Raw genomic sequence first — 23,518 nt, forward strand, 5'->3', positions numbered from 1 at the left:
GGATGCGAACTGCAGTGTACCACGTGGGATTCCAGTGACATAGCCATTATGCTAACTGCTGGTCCCTATATGTGTTCTTTTTTAAAGAGAGATTTTTGCTATAGAAAATGTGCACTCACCAGAAAGAAAAAGAGAGACAGAAAGCAAGAAATCACCCCCAGGGGAGATGGCCATGCCACAATCTCCTCTCCTCCATTCTCTTCTTGGGACTCTGGGCACTCATGTGCACATGCTGGTGTGAGTTTTAAGTCACCCAGTCCAGGACTCAAACCACGGTCGACTATGTGGGAGTCTGAGTTGTAACTATTATGCCATCCACTGGTCCCAATTATACACTTCTTTCTTTCTTTTTTTTTTTTTTTTCTTTTTTTGGAGAGGTTTTTGCTATAGGGCGTGTACCATCACCACAGTCAGAGAGAAACAGAAAGATAGAAAGCGAGAAATCCCCCCCCAGAGGGGATGGCCACGCCGCAATCCCTTCTCCTCCATTCTCCTCTCAGGATCTTGGGCACGCACGCACATGAACCTGGCGTGAGTTTAAGCCACCGGGTCCGGGACTCGAACCGCGGTCGACTACGTGGGAGTCCAGCAACATAGCCATTACGCTAACTGCTGGTCCCTATACACTTATTTCTTAAGAATAAGAAAATTATTTTCCAAAAGTTCCCTTGATTCTTAGTATTAGGGTATATGCTGTGCAAAGATGAATAATTATCCTTCTTAACATTTGTCACTTCTCTGGTAATTTTTCCTGGTCTATATGGTTCATCTGGGATAATGACTATTTCTTGTCCTCCTTCTACATGTATTCAAGTCAGTAACTTTGTCTAATGGGGTGTAAGTTGTCATGTCTGACTTGGCGGGAGTGTGCTCCTTGTTTTCTTTTCCTCCTTCCTGTTTGTTAGAATGTAGATTTTAGCTGGAGTTTGAGGAATCATCTTGGATTATGAGGTAGAAGCCATTTTTAAAAAGGTTTATTTTATTCATGAGAGCAAGTGCATGTGTGCGTGAGGGAAAGACAGACAGAATCCCCAACAGGGCCTGGATGCCACAGTCTGTCCCCAGCTTCTACCACATGTGCCTGATATCCTCAGAGAGGTCTCTGAATGCTCACTGGTAACCTTCTCATGTGGGTCTGCCTTACAGAGCATTGCATTACCTCTATGCCACTGACCAGCCCCTGCCTTTGAATTTTGTATCTTGGTTAAGGCATTATTATTTAGATTTTGCTGTCAGTTGTATTAGAACCTAATCTTGGGGCCAGTCCTCTAGTTCAGTGTTTAAGGGAAATGGATTTCATATGGCCAACTATAGTTCAAATCTTGGCCCTGATAGCTTGAAAAACTTGCCAGGCCCATGTGTCTGTGTGTCCAAAGTCCTGATGGGATTGAGGAATGGAGAAGGGTTGCATCATGCCCCCATTGACTGGGGTGGGCTTTCTCTCTCTCTCTTTCAAATGAATTCACATATTCTCTTCCAATAATATGTATTACAAAGTAACCTAATCTTGGGACCAGCAAATGGCGTGGTGGTTGAGGTACTAGACTCTCACATGGCTGACCTCAGTTTGAGTCCCGGACCTAGTGGCTTGCCTTCTCACTTTCTCTCTCTCTGATCAAACTAAAACATAATAAATGAAACTGAATAGAATTATCGTTAGAAAATCTGATCTTAACTCATATACATTTCTCATTAGTTAATAGTCATTGGCAGGGGGCATGGTAAAACATGTTGGCTCAGACTAACATTTGAAGGGTGGAATGGATGTTGAGGAATAAGAGAGCATTTATATCAGGTACCTATGGGAGAGGGAGAGATGATCTTGGAAGTCAAGGAACTTGTAGGGTATAATACACACACCCTCTGGCCAAAAAAAACACAAAACATGTATATGTGTGTGTGTGTGTGTGTATACATATACATATATATATATATGTGTGTGTGTGTGTGTGTGTGTGTGTATGTGTATACACACACACACACACCATGCAGTTTCAGTCCCAGACCCGGTGACTTGAGAAAGATGGTGTGTGCATATGCTTGTGTGCCTAGAATCCTGAAAGGAGGGAGAAATAGAATTGTGGTGTGATCGTTCCTTAAGGGGAGGTGCTTTCTCAATTCACACCTCCTCCATCGACCCTACAAGTGCACATGCCCTCTGGCAAGTAAAAAAAAAAAAAAGAGAGACAGTAATTAAACATTAATTTGAAAAAACAACTTGGTAGCATAGTGAACAAAGTATCTGGAATCTTAATTCACAAAGGAGGAAATGCCAATGGCCGGAACATATAAGATACTTAAACCGCAGAGTTAATAGCAGTCAGAACATTAGTGAGATGGCAAAACATGCCTATTAGATTGGTTAAACCTAAAAGTTTCAGCTTTTAGGCATGACACAGGTGTGGGAAGACACACCTGTTATACGTTGCTGACATACACTGCTCCTGGGAGAGACAGAAGCAGCAGCCACACAGCCACATGGGTCTGTTTTGTGTTGCGGCTTTAATTGCTTGCCCATGGCCATGCTGGCCACAGTGTTACTATTTTAAATGTACTTATAACTGTAACCATGTGATCTTTTTTTATTTAATGAACTCATTTTATAAATAAGTTCTTGTGACCATTTTCATGGTACAAAATAAGACTTTCCCTTCTCAGCTAGAAAGATTGAGGTATGTTTTTGTTCATCCCTATTGGTTTTAATAATCGTGTCTCCTCTTTTGTGAGTATGTAGCAAGTTATTTGTTTTATCCAAATTTGTACAATCTGAATATAAAACTCTCCAGTCATTTTCTATTGGTTATAATGTGCGTTAATGTACCCACTATGTTTTATTTGTATTATATTAAGAAAGACATTAACATGTAACTTTTTTTGTTTTTCAATTTAAATTACAGACTAACTGGATCTTCTGGGTTTGTAACAGATGGACCTGGAAATTATAAATATAAAACGAAGTGCACATGGCTCATTGAAGGACAGTAAGTAGTAATGGCTAACTTAATTTTTTTTCTTTTCCTTTTTTTTTGGATAGAGCTTAGTGTGGCATTATTTTCCTATAAGTAAAATGAGCAATCTGTAGCTTAAAGGATTTTTAAAAAAACCTTTTTATTTACTTTTTGACAAGTAAATTTGATTAAAAATTTTTTTCTTAATCTTCATTGCTAATTTTTCACCTTTTTTGTGAAAAATTTTTGCGTTAAATCGAATAAAAATTTATATACTAGATGAATTTTATATACTAGAAATTTGTGTATTTTCAACTAATAGTTAAAAAATTGTTAAGTTTTTTTTTTGGTAAGTATTTTTAATGGTTTACTTAAAGCATTAGCAAATTATAATACTGGCTCATTTTTCTAAGTACCTATTTTTATTGTGAACAGGGAGATCACAGTTATTACCAAAACAGCTCCTTTTGTGGACCTCTGTGTCCTTACATTTATTTCGTTCCTTTTCGACTTTTCTTTACTGCAGTGTTTCTTAAACTTTTTTTTTTTTTATTTTAGGACCTCTTTACACTCTTAAACTTTGAAGATCCCAAATAACTTGTTGATGTGGGTTATATCTATCTGTGTTTACTGTGTTAGAAATTAAGATTAAGGACTATAATTTGTCAATTCATTTAAAAGCAGCAATAGTAAGCTCACTACATATTAGCATGAGTGACATATTCAATATTTATGGAAAAGAGCCCCTATATTCAAAAAAATATTGCGAGGGCCAGCTGATGGCATAGTGATGGCAGCTGGATCCCATGTGGCCTACTTCATTGTTTGAGTCCTGGACTTGGCAGCTTGAAAAACATTCTGGGTGCGTGTGCTTGTATGCCCAAAATCCTGAGAGGAAAATGGAGAAGGGATTGCAAATTCTCACCTTTCCTCTTTCTAGCAAGCATATGTGCCCTGGGGGGGGAAAAAAAAAAACTGGAAAAAAAAATGAGAACAGTGGCATTGTTTTATATTTTTGTATATTTTTATATTTTTGTATTCTCAGTATTTAGGTTAGTAGAAAAGAGAGTATCCTATCTTCTACATACATTTTTATTACAGTATATTATTGTAGCTGAAGTATGTCTAGAAAATTAGACCTCTTTTAAATATGAAGTAGGAAAAGGGAGGTAATTTTAATAGTACTTTTAAATGTTGATGAATTGTCTTCTTTGATATTAGACCAAAACTTGACAAGTAGTAACTTCCTAAAAGTAAACTGCATTGTGAATCTTAAGGTGTTAATGAACTTTGGGAATCCATTGACTCTCTTGCATTTCGAATAGATCTTTGCCCATTCATGATTTTGCAGCATGATATATAGATCATTTGGAAAATATTGGTTCACTGAATTATGCAGATTTTACAAATGTTGATATATTTTATTATATATAGTGGTTTTGCTTTCCATGGTTTCACTTACCTGTGATACAGTGTATTTTGAGAGTGAGAGGGTCCACATTCACCTAGCTTTCATTACAGCATATTGTTGTGATTGTCCTATTTTATTACCAGGTATTGTTAATCTCTTAGTGTGCTGAATTTATGAGTTAAACTTTATCACTGGTATGTATGTACAGGAAAAACAGTATGTACAGAGTTCAGTACTGTTTGCAGTTTTAGGAATCCACTGGGGTTTTGGAATGTATCTCCCGTGCATAAGGGGGGACTAGTATAATTTTAAAACATCACATTGGTTAATATCACCAACAGTCTCATCAGAAAATTCTAAGTATTAGGAAGTTGTATCTAGTTGGCAAGTGCAGATATTCCAAAACTACTGCTGAAAGCTTGTATTTTTATCTTTGGCAACAAATACCGTCAGTTGTTTTTTTTTTTGAAGTGACAAGCTTTCTTTGTTTATTTTCAAGAGAATGTCTGCCACATATCTATGTTGGAATATCCATAGTTTGTTAGATGTTCTTTCAAGTGAAACATGGTAATTGATGTTCTGAGAAAAAAAGTGGCTAAAATGGCTCACAGCTCAAACACAATAGTAAAAAATGGTTTTCCTTGAGAAAACCATTGCACTTTTATCAGGCAGGAGCACTACTTTATGCTTACTTCCCATCTAGTTACACAGAATATTAAAATGATAGATACTTATAAGTCAGGATTTAGTAAAATTAATTTTTTACTGCTCACAAAGGTGTCCTTAAACGAAGCTGGCTTTTTTTTTCCTTCTTAAAAATGAGGTGTGGTGGTGCAGAGTAACAGTGATCACTAGGACAGTTCGCTGCTCTGCCTGGATTTATCCTAAGGTTCCCCACCATTGCTCTTGCACCATCGTGATAAAGCCCGTGATCTCTTAGTATTACTGTGAACATAGTTTTGACCCCTGGGCCCTCCCTTGGAAGGTCTCGGGGGCCCCAGCATTCTGTAGACCACATTTTGAGAATTGCTGCTCTAAGGAACTGTCTGCCCTTGCCATGTCTGTCAGTTCACTGAGGTCCTTCTCCATTGTTCTGAATGTGCCTCAGCTGGTGCTCCTCCTAAGGACAAACATTAATTTTTCTTTTTTTATATTCCCTGAATTCAGCCTGTCAGCTCTTCCTTGAAAATATTTCCCAAATTTGTGCCAGCAGGTGGCATGGTGGATAAGGCGCTAGATCCTACACGCTGACTGTGCAGTTCAAGTCCTGGACCTGGCATCTTGAAAAACACGCTGGATGCATCTGCATGTGTGCCCAAGGTCCCGAGAGGAGACTAAAGAAGGGATTATGGTGTGGCAACCTCTGTCTCTCTGACACACACTCTATAGCAAAATCTAAAAAAAAAAAAAAAAAAATCCCCAAATAAATCTACAGACTCCTTTTCACCTCCACCTCTATGCATACTGTAAGAACTTCTATGCTCTCTTTCCTGGGCCACAGTAATGGCTTAGAAATGGTTGCTTTTGCCCCTTTCTCACTTCTTACTTTTTATCTCCTATTTTCTTCAAGTTGCTTGGGCATGTCAACTAACTCCTTTCATACTTAAGACTGTGCTGTTCCCTCTGTCTGAAATGTCATTCCCTAGGCTTTTCACAGGGCTGGCCTCTCATCATTCTAATCATGTCCAAAGCTTTCTAGAGTGGCTCCCCACCACTTCTTTTTTCTCCCCATCACTTTCTTTGTGACTATATCACATTCTTTTCATTTTTTTTCCAGTACTCATCACCATCTGAGTTAACTTATTTATGTATTTAGTTGTTTTCTTAGGGATGTTTGTCAAATAACTGTGTGGTAAAGGAGTGGTCTAGGCTGGAGAAATAGAATTATTCATACCAGGATATGAATAGTTGATAATACCAAGAACTCTTCTACCCCCCCAAGACAAGGTCTCCCCAGGTCATACTCCTGCCTCACAGCTGGGAGTACAGACGTGTGCGACCACTCTCATTTCTTTCAGACAGGGTCTTGCTCTGTTGCCTCGGCCAGCCTTGATCATGTTATCCTCCTGCCTCAGCCTCTGGAGTCCCTGGTGTTACAGGGGTGCCCCACTGAACTAGGCCTTTAGATTGGTCCTGGAATCGAACCTGGGCCTGCTATGGGACCCCTCCCTGTGGAGCATAGCATCCCTGCACTGCATGCTACTGTTTCGGCTGGGGGGGGGGGGAACGACGAGAAGTTTTTCCCATGAGGAACGGCCACACTGCAATCCCGTCTCCTCTAACTCTTCTTTTGGGATTTTGGGCACACACACAGATATCCAGAGTGTTTTTCAAGCCACTGGGTCTGGGGCTTGAACTGCACAATCAACCATGTGGGATTCAGTCACCTTAACCACACCCACAGCTGGCCCATCACCAAGTGTAGCGTTTGGGCTGAAGCTAAGTAAGGAGCTAGTGGGATGAGAGGAATTGGAGGAAACAATCTTCTTTGGAAGTTTTGCACTATTAGGAGGAGAAGGGGATATGGTGATTATTAGGTAGAGAGACATCAGGGATTTATTTTGTTTTGTCATTGTTTTGTAAAATACGTAATACTTCAGCAGATTTAAATGTAGATAGGAAAGTTCCAGATGAGAGGAAGATGTTAAATGTTTGAGAGATAGAAGGAGGAGTAGGTTTTACTTATTTTGGAAAATAAGAGTTTCAGGAATTTTGGTCTGGGTGGTGAGCACTAGTGACATTTGAAATTGTCGCTGAGTGTAAGTAGCATTAGAGTTCATGGTAAGAGTGCTGGCAGAATCCAAGTGCCTTTGGTAGTTGGTCAGTGGAGAACAGTACTGGAACCAGTCTGCCCAGTACTATGACTTCCTCCCATATGACTTAGCTTTCTTTGGATTCAATTTAAGTGAAAGTGTATAGCTGGTTTTCTCTATACCAGGGCTTTTGTTAAGCAATGCCATGAAAAGGCAGAGGGGCAGACCAGAATTAGCAGGTCCATTTGTGAAACAATGTATTGTGAAATCTTAAGTTGAGTAAGGAAGGAAGTTCACAGATGGACAGGCTAGTGGATTGGCTCAGAGGCTGTTAAACACTGAATGTGCCTGTGTGGCTCAACTGGTCACAGACCACGTCAGTTTTGTTTCCCATTGCACGTTTGGTGGTCTCCTTCATGTAGTAAATACTAAAAAAAACTTTGACAAAGGAATATTATTTATGTATTATTAATTTTCTTCTATCCCTGTGAATTCTTTTTAAAAATCTGTTTCTCAAATCTCTATTTTTAAGTTTTTTGATAGTAATGATGATGATTATTATAAATTATTCTTTTTGTTCTTTTCAGGCCAAATAGAATAATGAGACTTCGTTTCAATCATTTTGCTACAGAGTGTAGTTGGGACCATTTATATGTTTATGATGGGGACTCAATTTATGCACCACTAATTGCTGCCTTTAGGTAAGCTCCATAATATAAGTATCTAGTTCATCGTTACTTTATTTCTAAATTTAAATGTATCTCCGCCTCATTGCATTGTTACTGGGTTCACCTTTATTATCACTTAACACATTTATCTCATAGAAGAGTGCCAGTTCTTGAGTCTATCACTTAGGTGCTGGTACTAACTTGGTTTCTGTAGCTACTTGGGTAAGTTTCTGGGCACGGTGCTTGACGTTTAATTTTTCCAATCTATAAAATTGTGACAATACTATCAAATTTACTTGGTCCTTGTGGTGGTGAAGTTTACATTTTCAAAATGTATATGACTTATTGAATAATATCTATTTTGTGAAAAATCAAAATTGGGGACTGTAACCATTTTTGTTCCCTGTGCATTTCTCGTTACATAGTTCTTTAGGAGTTATCTGTCGAAGAACGAACTGTGGTTACCTGAGGAGAATGAGGATCATACCAGTTGTGTATTATGACTTCTTTTCTACAAGTAGATTTTACATTAGGAGTTGAACAAAACAGTTAATCATCCAAATGTATGGAGTATTCTGAATTGTTTTGGTATTTTAGTTTTTATTAACAATAAGTAGCTGTGTTGTTTATTTTGTTGCAACCACATGAGAATTTAAAACTGTCTCTAGTCTTCTTTCTTTTATTTGGTAAGAAGATTTAAAAATATATTTTTCTAAAATGCATATCCCTTTTGGGAACCATAGTTGTCAGTTTGTCAGTTTTTCATCTGCAACTGACTTTCTTGATTTCTTTCCATCAAATATTTTATTTTTTTGACCTTAAATGGATTGAATAAATATTTTTTGCATTTCTCCCGTGGGACTAGCCTGGTTGATGTCCCACGTGGGTGAGAAAGGTAACAAGGAGTAAACAAGGACCAGGAGAGGCTGAGAATGATGTGCCCTTTTGTGTCTCTATCCCATTGGCTTAGAAGTCCCTCCAGGATATCTCTGACCTGAGAACCAAAGCTATTGTCTTGGCTTAGAGGTTCACTTATGGGCCAGAGAGCAGGGCAGGTAGGCTGTGCTGTGTTTCAGTGGCATTAGCCAAGTGTTGGTCGTGTGTGTTCAGCATTTGAAACGTACCTTGTGTTATAGCAAGAGGCACCCCAAACTTGAACATAAGCATGAAAACGATCTAAGTATGAAGTTACGATAGTATTTGTTGGGGACTCACTTGTTACTGCATTTGTAAATTAGAGTTCATGGAGCTCCTGTTGTGTGCCAGGCACATAGCATCAGCTAGCTAGCAGCCCTTGTGAGAACATGAGCCACACACGTGTGCGTAGCTTTGTGCTTTACCTGGACTGTGTATTTGATGAGCAGATGTATGAATTCTACAGCAACAGCAACAGGACAAATAGAAGGCACATTTGTTCAAGTCAGTGACTTTTGAGAAAAACCAAAGTATATGCACAGAGAGAACACTTACATTTCTGTTTAAAAAAAAGTTGGTTTATTTATAGTACAATATGAATTAATGCACTTATTGTACTAAAATTTAATTTATGACATATTTGTGAATTTTCCGAAATTATAGTGAAAAAAATACATGCAATTTGAAATCTACCAGAAACAAAAACCTTGAAACACAGAACAATTTGAAAACTAGTCTCCTAAACCATAAAGGTCTTGCTACAGGTGTGATCAGAAAACCCATGTTTGTATATGTAGCCCGAAGTTTTGTACAATCATTTTTTTAAAAAAAATATTTTTTATTTAATTTTATTTATTCATTCATTTATTTTAATTTGACCAGAGACACACAGAGAGAGAGAGAGAGGGAAAGTGAGAAAGCAAGCTGCCAAGTTAGGGACTTGAACTGTGGTCAGCCATGTGGGAGTGTCCAGCACTTTAGCCACTATGCCTGCTGGTCTCACCGTGTACAATCTTTTTGTATTGCAGTGTTTTTTTTTAGATTTTGACTCTGTAAAGTCTTTAACTTTTTAATAATTATTCATTTTTATTTATTTATTTATTTATTTTTAAATTTTCTATAGAGCGGGACCAGCAGTTGGCATAATAGCTATATCGCTGGACTCCCATGTAGTCGACCGCAGTTCGAGCCCCGGACCCGGTGGCTTAAACTCACGCCGGATGTGTGTGTGTGTGTGTGTGTGTGTATGTGTGTGCCCAAGATCCCGAGAGGAGAATGGAGGAGAAGGGATTGCGGCGTGACCATCCCCCCTGATCCCCTCTGGGGGGTGATTTTTCGCTTCCTGCCTCTCTCTCTCTCTCTCTCTGTCTTTCTGGTGAGCGCACAAGCCCTATAGCAAAAACCTCTCAAAAAATTTTTGTTTTTTTTCCTATAGAGCACATATGATCACCAGTGAGAGAGGAAAAGCCACCAGGTCCAGGACTTGAACCATGGTTGGTCACGCGACTTAAGTCCAGCGACTTAACCTTCATGCCATCTGCTGACCCCATCTTGAAGTATTTTGTCTATGACCTGTCACTTGAGGACAGATGGGGAATTTTCTACTTGTGACATCATGTTGACATACAACATTTTGGATTTTGCATTCTCTGATGAGTGATGTTCAACCTATAGTGTGAGGTGTTAAATGTGCCACGTGCTTTAACAATTTGATCCTCACTTCATTGTTATGAGGTAGACAAACTTTGGCTCATTATACATTTGAAGAAATTAGGCTCAGAGATGTCATTGATGTGCCTGGTGTATGGAGCAAGGATCAGTGCTTGTGACCCTTTGATGCTGAAATTCATGCTAGGATAGCAGGAGTGCAGGGTCTCCCATATGTGACTGAAGCCTCCAGTCCTTTCCTGTGCTGATATATGTATATGTATATATATATATATATATTTATATAGTCAAATAAGTAGGAAACACTGCACATATATTTTTTTTTTAATTTTTAATTAATTAATTTACATCCATTTACTGACCATTATCACATCATATAAAATGTGGTTTCCCATCCAGAATATATCTTAAGGGAAGATTGCTTTGGACTTACTTGTTCCTAGGTGGCCCTACTCTTGCAAATACTTATTCCTTCAGCCTTTTGAAGAATTCTGGACCAGGAGAGGCTGAGAATGATGTGCCCCTTTGTGTCTCTATCCCCATTGGCTTAGAAGTCCCTCCAGGATATCTCTGACCTGAGAACCAAAGCTATTGTCTTGGCTTAGAGGTTCACTTATGGGCCAGAGAGCAGGGCAGGTAGGCAGGTAGGCCGATGAAAGCACAATGATGGTGAAACCTCTGTTTAGGTCTTCAATCAGGGGTCACCTTTTCCCAGAGACCTTTTCCCAGAAGCCTTCCTTAACTGCCCTTTCTAAAGTAGCACTTTTTGTTCTGTTCCCCGGCTCTACGTATTTCCCTTCACTAGCATTTACCTCTGTCTCTCATTGTGTATACACCTACCTGTGTGTGTGTGTGTTGGAGGGTGGTGGCTATATGCTGTTTGTCTAAGATGAACTCCATGAGAACAGAGACACTGTTTTTCTCACTGTTGTATTCCTGGTTCTTAGAACAGTGCCTCATGTGTAGTAAGTGCTTAGTAAATATTTATTTGTTGACTACATAGCAGAAAGTGTGTCATTACTGTATAACCCTGGGAGCACCGTTGAAGTCTCAGGGTTCCTAGAGTTCTATCTTTTATTTTTTTGTTTAATTGACAGGAGGTGCGTGTGTTTGCCATAGAGAGACAGGGAGAAAGCACCACCACCCCCCGCCGCCCCAAACAGCAATGAGGCATGGTCACACTGCAATCCCTTCTCCTCCATTTTTTCATCTTTTTGGGATTTTGGGTGCTCACACATCTTTTTCAAGTCTCTAGGGCTGGGATTCAAATCGTTATCAACCCTATGAGATCTGGCTCCCTTAACCACTAGGCCGGCCCAAGTTCTGTTTTCATATTGAAAACTGAATGAAAATCCTGTCCCCTCTTAGCTTCAGTCTCTACTTACGTACTCTTCCATCATTTTCATATGTGTATTTATAAGGGTACACTTAACAGAATGCCTTGATGAGTCCCTTGTTAGTCCTGCACCCTTAGGGATACGGACTCTCCAACCATCTGCCTATGGATGAGCATTTAGGTAGTTTTCAGCTTACTCTTTGAATAGTGCTGCAGTTAGGGTTTTTGTATGTTTGTCTTTGTGAACATGAACAAGTATTTCTTTTACAGAGAAATAAAATTGTTAGGTCAGAGTGATGAGGATTTATTTATAGGCCCTGAGGTGGTAGTTTCTCAGGTGTGTTCAAGAAAAGCCATGGGTCTGGGGTCAAGAGAGTGAGGGGAGAGAGTAATAGGAGATTAAGAGTGTGTAGGGCTGTGTGTGCAATTGTGCTTTCACTGAATGTGGTGATGGTGGTGGTGTGGTAGTCAGTAAATAATGGGACAAAAGTCACGAACATATGAAGAAATGCAAATGGCAAGTAAACAGGAAAAATGATTAACGTCAAGCATATAAAAGAATTCATAAACCCAATAAAAGAATCACTTTTTATTTATTAAATTAGCAAAGCTAATAAAGGATTTGTAATCTTCATGGTTGACAGGATGAGGTAGGATGGACCCTTTGGTTTTGTATTGGTAAGATCTCAAGGTGGCTTCTTTCTTCTGAAAGGCAAGGTAGCAGTATGGATTAAGGGTTTTGCAGTAGTCATTTAGACCCTCTGACTCAGTAATTGTTTCCCTCACCAGATATTCAGTAAATCCGCACTTAGAACATATGTGCTGGATTTTATGAGGCCCTAGGGAGAGTCTAGGGCATTTTTAGTGATACAGAAAATGCTTATGGTGCATTATTTGAACAGAATATAGACTATAAAATATCAATTAGACAGAAGTACATCAGAATGCTAATTGTGTTGGGATTATGGGTATTTGTTTAGCTTCTTTATTTATATTTTTATATGAAAATGTTTTATGTTTTTCAATGATAATATATTTCACATTCATCAACTCATAAAGTTTGTTAGTTTTTGTGATTATGGAGATTTACTCATTTTTGAAATGACCATTATAAAAAATTTTATTAAAAAAAAAAAAAAGAAGGGAACCAGCAGTTAGCGTAATGGCTATGTCGCTGGACTCCCATGTAGTCGACGGCAGTTCGTGTCCCGAACCCGGTGGCTTAAAACTCACGCCTGGTGCATGTGCGTGCGTGCCCAAGATCCCGAGAGGAGAATGGAGAAGAGGGGATTGTGGCGTGACCATCCCCCCTGGGGGGTGATTTTTTGCTTTCTGTCTCTATGTCTCTCTCTGTCTGTCTGGCGAGCGCACACGCCCTACAGTGAAAATCTCTCCAAAAAAAAAAAAAAAAAAGAATAGAGCCATTGAGGCCTTTGTGAAAAAGAAAAGACCCACTGGAGACTACAGGTTTGAAGGTGGGATACTCCGATCGATCGAGGGCTAAAGAGATTAGGAGCAGTCCTCACATAGCATGATCCTAAACGAGGAAGACAGGAGATGCTGAGATTGCTGGCTGGTGGATGAAGGGGCTGCAGCTCAAAGGAATCCACTGCTAGAGGGCGAGGGAGAATTTTAAATGAGGGAAGAAGGGGGGTCTTGTAGCCACAGACAATAGTTTAGTTACCAGGCCCTCAGTGAAGGGACAGTTAGGGGTGCAAACTGAGGTGGCAGGAATCTTTTCTGTCTCTATGTCTCTCTCTGTCTGTCGGGGGAGCGCACACGCCCCACAGTGAAAAACTCTCCAAAAAAAAAAAAAAAAAAGAATAGAGCCATTGATTTCAGATCTTATTAGAATTACAACCCAGAATAAAAGAGGCCTAGCAAACAGTTCATATCTGTTCCTCAGAGGATGCAGTACTAACTAGATCCAGACTAGATCCAGAACTAATAAAGTAGCACTATGCATTTATCTCTGGAATTTGCCCATTTTCCTGGATGTGTTTTTTTGTTTTGTTTTGTTTTGTTTTGTTTTTTTTATTGTAAAGATGAATTCCAGTTTTGATTTTGTGTCTGCCAGAATTCGACGTGACTGTGAGGGTGTTTGTTGCTATAACAAATGTGTTTTCTTTTCAGTGGCCTCATCGTGCCTGAGAGAGATGGCAATGAGACTGTCCCTGAGGTTGTTGCCACATCAGGTTATGCCCTACTGCATTTTTTTAGTGATGCTGCTTATAATTTGACTGGATTTAATATCACTTACAAGTAAGATATTTAAGTCTAATATTTGTGATTTTGTTCAAAAGACTATATATTAATAATGACTAACATATTGAGAGTTTACAGTGTGCCAGGCCTTCTGCTAAGCAGTTTTCATAGATTTTCTCATTTGAAGTTCTTGTAAAAATTCAGTGGGACCGGCAGGTGACGTGGTGGTTAAGGCACTGGACTCCCACATGGCTGACCACAGTTCGTGTGCTGGACCTGGCAGCTTGCTTTCTCATTTTCTCTCTCTTTTTCTCTGGTTAAATAAAAAAGAAAAAAAAAACCAGTAATAATACAATAAAATTATTAAAATAATTCTTTAAAAAAACTCAGTACTTTATGGGCACTGTTTTTCTAACATTTTATAATTGAGGAAACCGGTTGGAAAAAGGTTATGAATGAGCTGAAGAGAGAGTGGGATTCTTAAACCTGTGCAGGGAAAGTTCTGCTAAACTAATTGAAGTGTTGCTTTGTGTTGATTTAATTTTCCCTGTTTTCATAGTTTTGACATGTGCCCGAATAATTGCTCAGGCCGAGGAGAATGTAAGATCAGTAACAGCAGCAATGCTGTTGAGTGTGAGTGTTCTGAGAACTGGAAAGGTGAAGCCTGTGACATTCCTCACTGTACACATAACTGTGGCTTCCCTCATCGAGGCATCTGCAATTCAAGTGACGTCAGAGGATGCTCTTGCTTCTCGGAGTGGCAGGGTAGGAGCTCCTTTCATTTTTCTGTTTTTCACCTTACACAGTTTTCTCAGTTTAGTAAACTGTAGATCGACTTTATTCTTAACATCTGTACAATATATATTAATCAAATAACAGGTAGCGTTTAAACTTTTACATCCCTTTATCCAGCTTTTTACATATCTTTCAATATCACACATGTGTGATTGTGGTCTTTATAGAATTGTGGAGGAGTTTGACATTCTTGGTAACTCATTCATGAATGTTGGAGAACTTGTTCTCAGCCATAAGAGAACAAAGCAGGAACCAAACGGGGTGGCAGGACAAGAACTGACAATAATGATATTTTTAAGTCTTTCTCTTAAGTTCAGAAAAAATCAAAACAGTTTATACATCAGAATCCTAAAGTAGTCAACTAATGTCATTACTTACAGCAATTATTTTAAAAAGCTTTAGGTAATTCTTTAAGGAGCGGAATAATAACTTATTGATTTAGTGATTTTCTTTATATATTTGCTCCTTCCTCAGAATCTTTTTTTTTTTAATTTTAACTTTAAAATTTTTTAATTGTTATTTTGTCAGAGGGTACCTGTGCTTGCCAGAGAGAGAAGGAGAGAGATGGAAAGTGAGAAAGCACCCTCTACTGGGCATGGTCATACTGCAGTCCCTCCCCTCATTTTCCCCTCCTTTTAGGAAATGGGTATACACACACATGTGCCCAGCATGATTTTTAAGTTCCCTGGGTCTGGGGTCTGGGACTCATACCTTGCACTTGGCCATATGGGATCCATCTGCCTTAACCACCAGGTGACAGGCTGGCTCACCTCAGAATCTTTTATTTTGAAAGAAAATGTGCTTGTTTGAATGCTTTAGCTTGTTGGGTTTGGCTAACATTAAAGAGTTAATCATTGAAACATTTCAGTATTTACTACCATGCAAATGTTTCAGCAGAAGCCAGGCGCCCAAGAATGGAGTACATCTCTTGCATCTGTTTAAGTTTCTTGATTTGCCAAAAGATACATAGTTTGGGTTATTACTCCCAGGTCTAATTATTGCATTGTAACCCTAAAAGTTCTCATTTGAATTAGTAATTCTTTTGTCTAGTTTCCCCCTGGGAACCACTTAAGTAAATATTCTTTAACTTAAAAAACAAAATGAAACAACAACAACAAAACAGGGTCCAACCTGTGTTGTAGTGGTTAAGGCAGCTGGATCCCACATGGCAGAGCACACAATTCAAGTCCTACACCCGACGACCTGGAGAATATGCCAGTCATGCGCACATGAGTGCCCAAAATCCTGAAAGGAAGGAGAAATGGAGGAGAAGGGATCGCGGCATAACCATTCCCTGTGGGGGAGGTGTTTTCTCTCTTTTTCTGTCAGTCTCTCTCTGTCTCTCTGGTAAGTGTATATGCTCTCTGGTAGCATTAAAAACAAAAACAAAAACAAAAACAAAACTAACATGGATATGGCTAAGTTTTCATTAGAAGGAGATGACATTGAATTTATTAGCCATACTTGAATAGAGTAAAAGCACAATTAAAGAGATTTGTCTGATATTTAGATGGTAAAAGAAAGACTAAATATTCTTTAAATAATTGTTAAATTTAGGTGATTAAAACCTGAAAGGCAATAAGCTTTAAAACTGCATTTTATGAAGCTAATTTATTATGTTTTATTAGGCCCTGGATGTTCAATTCCTGTACCAGCTAACCAGTCATTTTGGACTCGAGAAGAATATTCTAACTTAAAGCTCCCCAGGGCATCCCATAAAGCTGTGGTCAATGGCAATATAATGTGGATTGTTGGAGGATATATGTTCAACCACTCAGATTACAGCATGGTCCTAGCGTAAGTTGTTTTAAACATTTATGCAAGAAGTATATTCTTTTATTTTGAAAACTTGTAAGTACAGATTCTCAGAAAGAAAGCAAATCATTAGTAATTCCATTATCTGAGGAAAACTCCTGTTTATATGTTGGTAGTAGTCTTCCAGAATTTTTCGACATAGGCTAAATTTTTGAAATCAATAACTGTAAAGAATTCATTGATGTGATAAATAATAACTCATCATTTCCATAGACTGTTTCTGATATTTTTGCTTTCAGTATATAGAATAGATTTTACATAAATAGAGAATTACTGTATCTTTTAATTAATAATTCTCCAAGTCCCATGGTTTGAATTTACAGTTTGTAGTGGAAGTGATATCATTGTTTAATCCTTCCCAGGATTCTGAGTCTATTTGCCGATTTCATACCACTCATTCTGAAGGGAAAGTATATGTTATCACAGTGGAATTACCCATGGAAATTGAAGTATAGGAGAATTATTTATTTAATTGTATTCATTATTATTATTTTTCTTTGCTATAGCCATGTACACTCACTAGAGACAGCGAGAAAGCAAGAAAGCAAGCCTCCAGGTCCAAGACTCAAACTGCGGTCGGCCATGTGGGAGTTCAGTGCATTAACCACCATGCCATCTCCTAGCCCCCTGGAAGAAATTTATTAACACTCACTGATGCTGATTTTGTAACCTGTAAAGTTTCTAGGCATTTTCTATTAATGAAGATGGTCAAAAACCAGCATCTGTTCTTTAAGGGATTTTTGAAATATGGCAGTGTTGGCATAGTCTCTGAATCCCTGTTGCCCCTACAAGTCATTGAAACACACAGAAAAATTACAGTTAACTAGCGAAAGCAGAAACATGAGCAACATCTAGAACAAAACTTGGTTAGAAGTTATCTACATAAATGGATAGAGCTGCACCTAGCTACCAAGTCCTGTGTAATATTAACATCTGTGCAGGAGTGAGCAAAGGGGCGCAGTGAGGAGACAGATTGGTCCCATATGGCTAGATGATGCTCACTGGAGTGCTCAGCCCAACAATTTGGAAAAGCAGCTGGAAATGGAAAGAGTTTTACATACTCTAGTAGTGGGGTGAGCTCGGGGAATCTTTAGTAGAACCTGAGGGTCTAGAGCACTTTGTGCCTTACTCCTTTTTTTTTTTTTTTTTTTGAGAGAGAGATTTTTGCTATAGGGGCACATGCACTTACCCGAGAGACAGAGACAGACAGAAAGCAAGAAATCACCCCCAGAGGGGGATGGCCACACCACAATCCCTTCTCCATTCTCCTGTTGGGATCTTGGGGACACATGCACATGCACCCTGTGTGAGGTTTAAGCTGCCAGGTCTGGGACTTGAACTGAGGTCGACTACGGGGGAGTCCAGCGACATAGCCATTATGCTATCTGCTGGTCCCTGTTCCTTACTCTTAAAATTACCCAGCCAAAGTTTCTTTGCAGAAGAAAGTTCTATAGTGAGGAGAAACAGCTGGCAATAGAAATCAAATTGAGTAGGACAGGGACAGTAGAGACAAAGTAAAAGAAAGTTCAGATAGCAGTCACAAGGGAACAGAACCAAGGGATCTCAATAAGTAAGCTGCTTTATATTCAAATACTACATTACTGTGGCAGAAGAGTGAGCTGGACTGCTGAGAAATTAGAAAATCAATTCTACACCAAGCCTCCCCTATAAAAGTTCAAGGAAAATTAACTATACTTAAGCTACAGAAAAATATTGAGGTCAAAATCTCATATAAAATTGTTATAAGGAAAAAAGAATAAGGAGTAGAATCAATCCTTCATACGTGAAAGCATTAAAAATAGAAATATATGTTTTACAACTGATGAAAATGTGACTCGGTATTCTCAAACAAGTTAAAATGGAATAAAAATTATAGAAAACATGAAAAAATATGGCCCAACAGGTGGCATTGAGGTTAAGGGAGGTGGATCCCACATGACCAACTGTGCAGTTTGAGACCTGGACCCAGCAATTTAAAACAAGCACTCCGAGTGCATGGATGTGCATGCCCAAAATCCCGAGAAGAGAATGGAGGAGAAGGGAATACAGCATGGCCATACCCCCCTCTCACTTTCTCTCTTTCTGGCAGCCACATGCATCCGATAGCAAACTTAAAAAAACAAATAAATAAAAAGACATGAAAGGACAATATAATCAGAACTAGAAAAATTCAGAAATGAGATGATAAAAGTTCAGAATGAATTTTAAAATTTCAAAATTGAAAATAAGCCTATATGGAACTCAGAGTAAATAAATTCAGTAGACAACTGCTTTAGAAATAGAATATGAAAAAAAGAAATTTGTTTTAAAGTACAAATGAAGGCCACTTTTTCCTATTTTTTACTTTAAGTACAGTTAAAAATCCTGTACATTATATATACAACAAGCAGGAGAAAACTCTAAGAGGTAGAAGACGGCAGTGTTGCCAGGTAGTTTAAGGTGGACGGAATGACACTGACGCTGGTAAAGAGTCCGAGGAGTTTCTTTTTGCCCCAGCTATCTCAGATCCAACATCGGAGAATTGGTCATCTAGAACTGCTGATAGGCACAGCTAGAAAACCCTGAAGAAAACCTTTTCTCTAGCCTGGGGATCCAGCTGCTTTCACCACACCACTGGCTGGCCCACTTTTTTCTTTTCTTAAGATTTATTTTCTGGTGCTGGCTGGTGACGTGATGGTTAAGGGCACTGGACTCCCTCATGGCTGACTGCGGTTGGAGTCCTGGACCTGGTGGTTTGCTTTCTTACTTTCTCTCTTTCTCTCTCACACACACAGACACACACACACACAGACACACACACACAGACACACACACACACACACACTGTCCCTCTGATCAAATTAAAATAAATGAAGTTAAATAAAGTAATTCTTTTTAAAAAATGTATTTTCTTTTTATAATCTTTTTTTTTAACTTGCCAGAGAACATGTGTACTCACCAGAGAGAGACAGAAACAGAAAGAGAGGGAGAATGCACTCCTCAATGGGGCGTTTTCACACCACAGTCGCCTCTCCTTTTTTCATCTGGGCAGTATTTGGAGCATGTATGCACATGTACTAGGCATGTTTTTCATTCTCCGGGAGCCGGGATTTCAACTGTACTGTCAGTCAGGTGGAATCTAGCTCTCTTAGTCACTAGGCTATGGAGCCAGTCCCTTTGTACACTCTTAAATGTATAAAGAATATGTTAAAATTAATGTATTTTTGTTTTTAGTTTTTATAGAAGCAGTATTCTACAGTTTGCTTTTTTAGCTTACTACTGTTTTAGATTTATGTCGATGTTTACCGCTTTACTATTTTTGTTTTTCATTCTATATAATTCTGTTATATGAATGTACCCTATTAATTCATTTATAATTGATAGACATTTATGTATTGGTCACTAAAAGTAATAGAGACTGTTTACTTTTTTGTTATTATGTTGTGATATAACTTTCTTACATCTTCTCATTTACATATAATAGTGTTTTTCATAATTTTTAAAAAACTTGGATTATCCAGTATCATCCTCATAATGCATTAGTTAGGGGCTATATATTGGGGTCAGATCCTACATGTTTGAGTCCTGGCCCTGGTGGCTTGAAAAACATTCTAGGCAGCATATGCATGTGTGCCCAAGTCCTAATACAATAGAGAAATGGAGGGGAAGAGATCGTGGCATGACCATGCCCTATTGTGGAGGTTCCTATCTCTCCAGCTCTGACAATTAAAAAAAAAATAATAGAAAAATAAATAATGAAGACCATATATTAAAAAAAAAAAACCACCTTGTATTATCCAGGTGAACTTTTATAGAAAAGAAACTTTTTTTTAACCTTAGATATAACAAAAGCATTGGTTTCCTTTTCTCTTTTCTCTATTTTATAGCAATTAAAATGAACTTTATTAAAAGCATCATCTGTAGGGACCAGCAGATGGCGTAATGACTGCGTCGCTGGACTCCCATGTAGTCGACCGTGGTTTGAGTCCTGGATCTCGTGGCTTAAACTCACACCGGGCACATGTGTGTGCATGCCCAGGATCCCCAAGAAGAGAATGGAGGAGAAGGGATCGTGGCATGATCAGCCCCTCTGGGGGGTGATATCTCTCTGTTTTTCTATCTCTCTCTTTCTGGCGAGCACATGCACCCTATAGCAAAAACCTCGCCCCCCCCCCAAAAAAAAAATAAAATAAAATTAAGAATATCACCTATAGTATGATCCTTTTCATGTAAATATATTTTGTCATCTGTTCTGTCTGTATTTGCATAGAAAGCCGTCTGGAATGGTATTTACTTCATGATAGCCATGTATAGATGATGGAATACATAATCACTTTTTAAGCTTTAAGCTCTTTTTTTTTTTTTGTATTGATTACTTTTTTTTGTAATGAGCATGTACAATTTTAAAAATAAAAATAGTGATTTTTTTTCTCAAATTGAAAGTGAATATTTTAAGATATTGTATGTGATTATTCAGTAGCGCATGAATAAGTATAAATTGCTTGGCAGGAGTATAAATGATCTTTTTGACATTTTGAATTTTAAAAGTCTTAAGTACATTCATAATATATAGTGGAAATGTTATAATAGTATTCTGGCTTTGTGGAACATAGGACTTTTTAAATCCATTAGAAAGGAAAGGTTAATAATTTTCTTTTACTTAATTATCATTCTTTTCTCAGTACCTATCTTCAGTTTCTCATGAATAAGTGAAGGAAAAGTTACTGTAATTAAAGTTTAAGTCCCTTGAGTACAATGTAACCTTCAAGTCATTTAGACTGTGAGTGGAAACTTGAGAAACTGCAGGAGGTTTTATTTTTTTCTCCTCCCAGGGCTGTGGCCTCCAGCTCCCCTTCCTCAGGTCTCATGTGCCCTGTGCCCTGTGGGCTCAGGCGTCAGGTTCAGTTTACTAAGGTGACACATGCTTCCCTGCATTCAGTGTAGATTAATGAACATCTCTAAACTAGATGATTATAAATACAAGATGTTCTGCTTTGTATTTGGGTGAAAATATGATCTGTTTGTTTTGTAGGTATGACCTCGCTTCTAGGGAGTGGCTTTCACTAAACCATTCTGTGAACAATGTGGTTGTTAGATATGGTCATTCTTTGGCATTGTACAAGGTAAAACATCCTCACTACACTGTACAATTATCTCAACTCTTCCTGTTACTTTGTGTATTACCTAATTGGAAAGCTAGTTAGTGTTGATATTTACTTAGGGAAAAGTTTCAATTTTTTTTTTTTTAAGAGGGAGACTACATAAGTAGGTATGTTATAAATGAAATTTAAAGTTGAAACTTTTTTTTTTTGGGAGATTTTTGCTATAGCGTAAGTGTACTTGTCAGAGAGACAGAGACAGAAAAGAAGAAATCACCCCTCAAGGGTGATGGCCATGCCTCAATCCCTTCTCTTCTCCCTCCTCCAGTCTCCTCTCGGGATTTTGGGCATGCAAGCACACACGTGTGCGTGACTTTTAGATTGCTAGGTCCAGGACTCAGATTGCGGTTGACTGGGATTCCAGCAACAACCATTATGCCATCTGCTGGTCCCAAAGCTGAAACATTTTTAACCTGAGAGATTTTAATGGATTCAGATTACATTGAGATGTTATGATTATGGTCTTGCACAGTTAAAAATGTAAATTCAAAATTGTAGGTTAGCTTTTATATTCATTAGCAAATTGAGCCAAGAATAGCCACATTACAATGTGATTGAGTAATCATTTTCATTTCCTTGTTTTGTAGGCTTATTGGTAGGATGATGCGATTTTATTTTTCCAAGGCCTTTTATATTGTAATTGATCCATGTGATCCAAGGCCTTTTATATTGTAATAGATCCATGAATTTCTAGAAAAGAAAAGTGGCCAAGTGTTACAGACTTAGAATATGATTAATTTTATTTCCAGTTGTTCCTTTCTCCATCTTTTTCCTTATAATTCACCGGAAGTTACATTTCACCAATACTTTTTCAGCTGAGAATAATACTGAGGTTTTGAACTGATCTTTTTCTGTTCTCAGATTTGATCTTTTCAATGTTTTTAAACATTCTATTTACGTCTTTTCTCTAGGATAAAATATACATGTATGGAGGAAAAATTGATTCAACAGGGAATGTGACCAATGAGTTGAGAGTGTTCCATATCCATAATGAATCGTGGGTATTATTGACACCCAAGGCAAAGGAGCAGTATGCAGTGGTCGGACACTCGGCACACATTGTGACGCTGGCATCTGGCCGAGTGGTCATGCTGGTCATCTTTGGTCACTGTCCTCTCTATGGGTATATCAGCAATGTGCAGGAATATGACTTGGGTAGGTATTTTTTTTCCAGCGGATATTTTTTGAATGTCAAGTTAAAGACCTCTACATTTATTATGATTATTTAACGAGATTCAGCCTAACCTTGATCCAGTACTTTTATCTTGAAACGCAGTTAACATTGGTCTATTACCAGTGAAAATCAGGTGATCGATGCTTCTATGTAGTTTATCTTTGCTATTGTCAGTTTGGTAAGGAGACAAAGATGGCACTAAATGTTTTGGGTTTGAAAATAAAATAAGCAAAAATTATTCAAAACAATGTATTTGTTTAACTCTTTTGAGACTGAATTATCAGAGTATAATTTCCCCTGTTGTTAATTCTCTTCTCTCTGTTATTGTGCAGTAGGAGTACCAGCTGTAATCGATATTTTGAGAAAGTAGGACTTTGAAAGTGTTATCTGTGTACTGGTCACTAAAGGCTGTAGAGAACTCTGTTCATGTGACAGAAATTTGAGTCTTTTAAATTTGATATAATTATTTTCCTATATGGGATTTTCAAAAATGAGGACATTTAGCAGCTTGGAGCTTGGCCACATGGTTTTGTTATATTTCAAGTAGCCTTCCTTTAAAAAGCAAAAGATTATTTTCTTAGAATTATTTTATTTTAATTTCATTCATCATCATCTTTATTTATTTATTTTTCCAATTTGACCACAGAACAACAGAAAGAGAGAGAGAGAATGAGGGGAAATGATAAAGCAAG

At 38.2% G+C, this 23,518-nt stretch overlaps 1 protein-coding gene across 1 annotated transcript in view; it reads left to right on the top strand.

Annotated features, from left to right (window-relative positions):
- The first annotated feature begins 2,900 nt into the window (after nt 1–2,900).
- The window catches only part of ATRN (attractin), a 122,843-nt gene continuing 102,225 nt past the window's right edge, over nt 2,901–23,518 (top strand). The window contains exons 1-7 of the mRNA XM_027766461.1: nt 2,901–2,981; nt 7,700–7,813; nt 13,833–13,961; nt 14,464–14,669; nt 16,328–16,496; nt 21,526–21,616; nt 22,564–22,807. Of these exons, the coding sequence (XP_027622262.1) occupies nt 7,713–7,813; nt 13,833–13,961; nt 14,464–14,669; nt 16,328–16,496; nt 21,526–21,616; nt 22,564–22,807 (940 nt within the window). The 5' untranslated portion in view covers nt 2,901–2,981; nt 7,700–7,712. The remainder of the gene's footprint in view (nt 2,982–7,699; nt 7,814–13,832; nt 13,962–14,463; nt 14,670–16,327; nt 16,497–21,525; nt 21,617–22,563; nt 22,808–23,518) is intronic.

The sequence above is a fragment of the Tupaia chinensis genome, unplaced genomic scaffold (genome assembly GCF_000334495.1).
Source record: "Tupaia chinensis unplaced genomic scaffold, TupChi_1.0 Scaffold143574_1, whole genome shotgun sequence".
NCBI classification, from domain to species: Eukaryota; Metazoa; Chordata; class Mammalia; order Scandentia; family Tupaiidae; genus Tupaia; species Tupaia belangeri.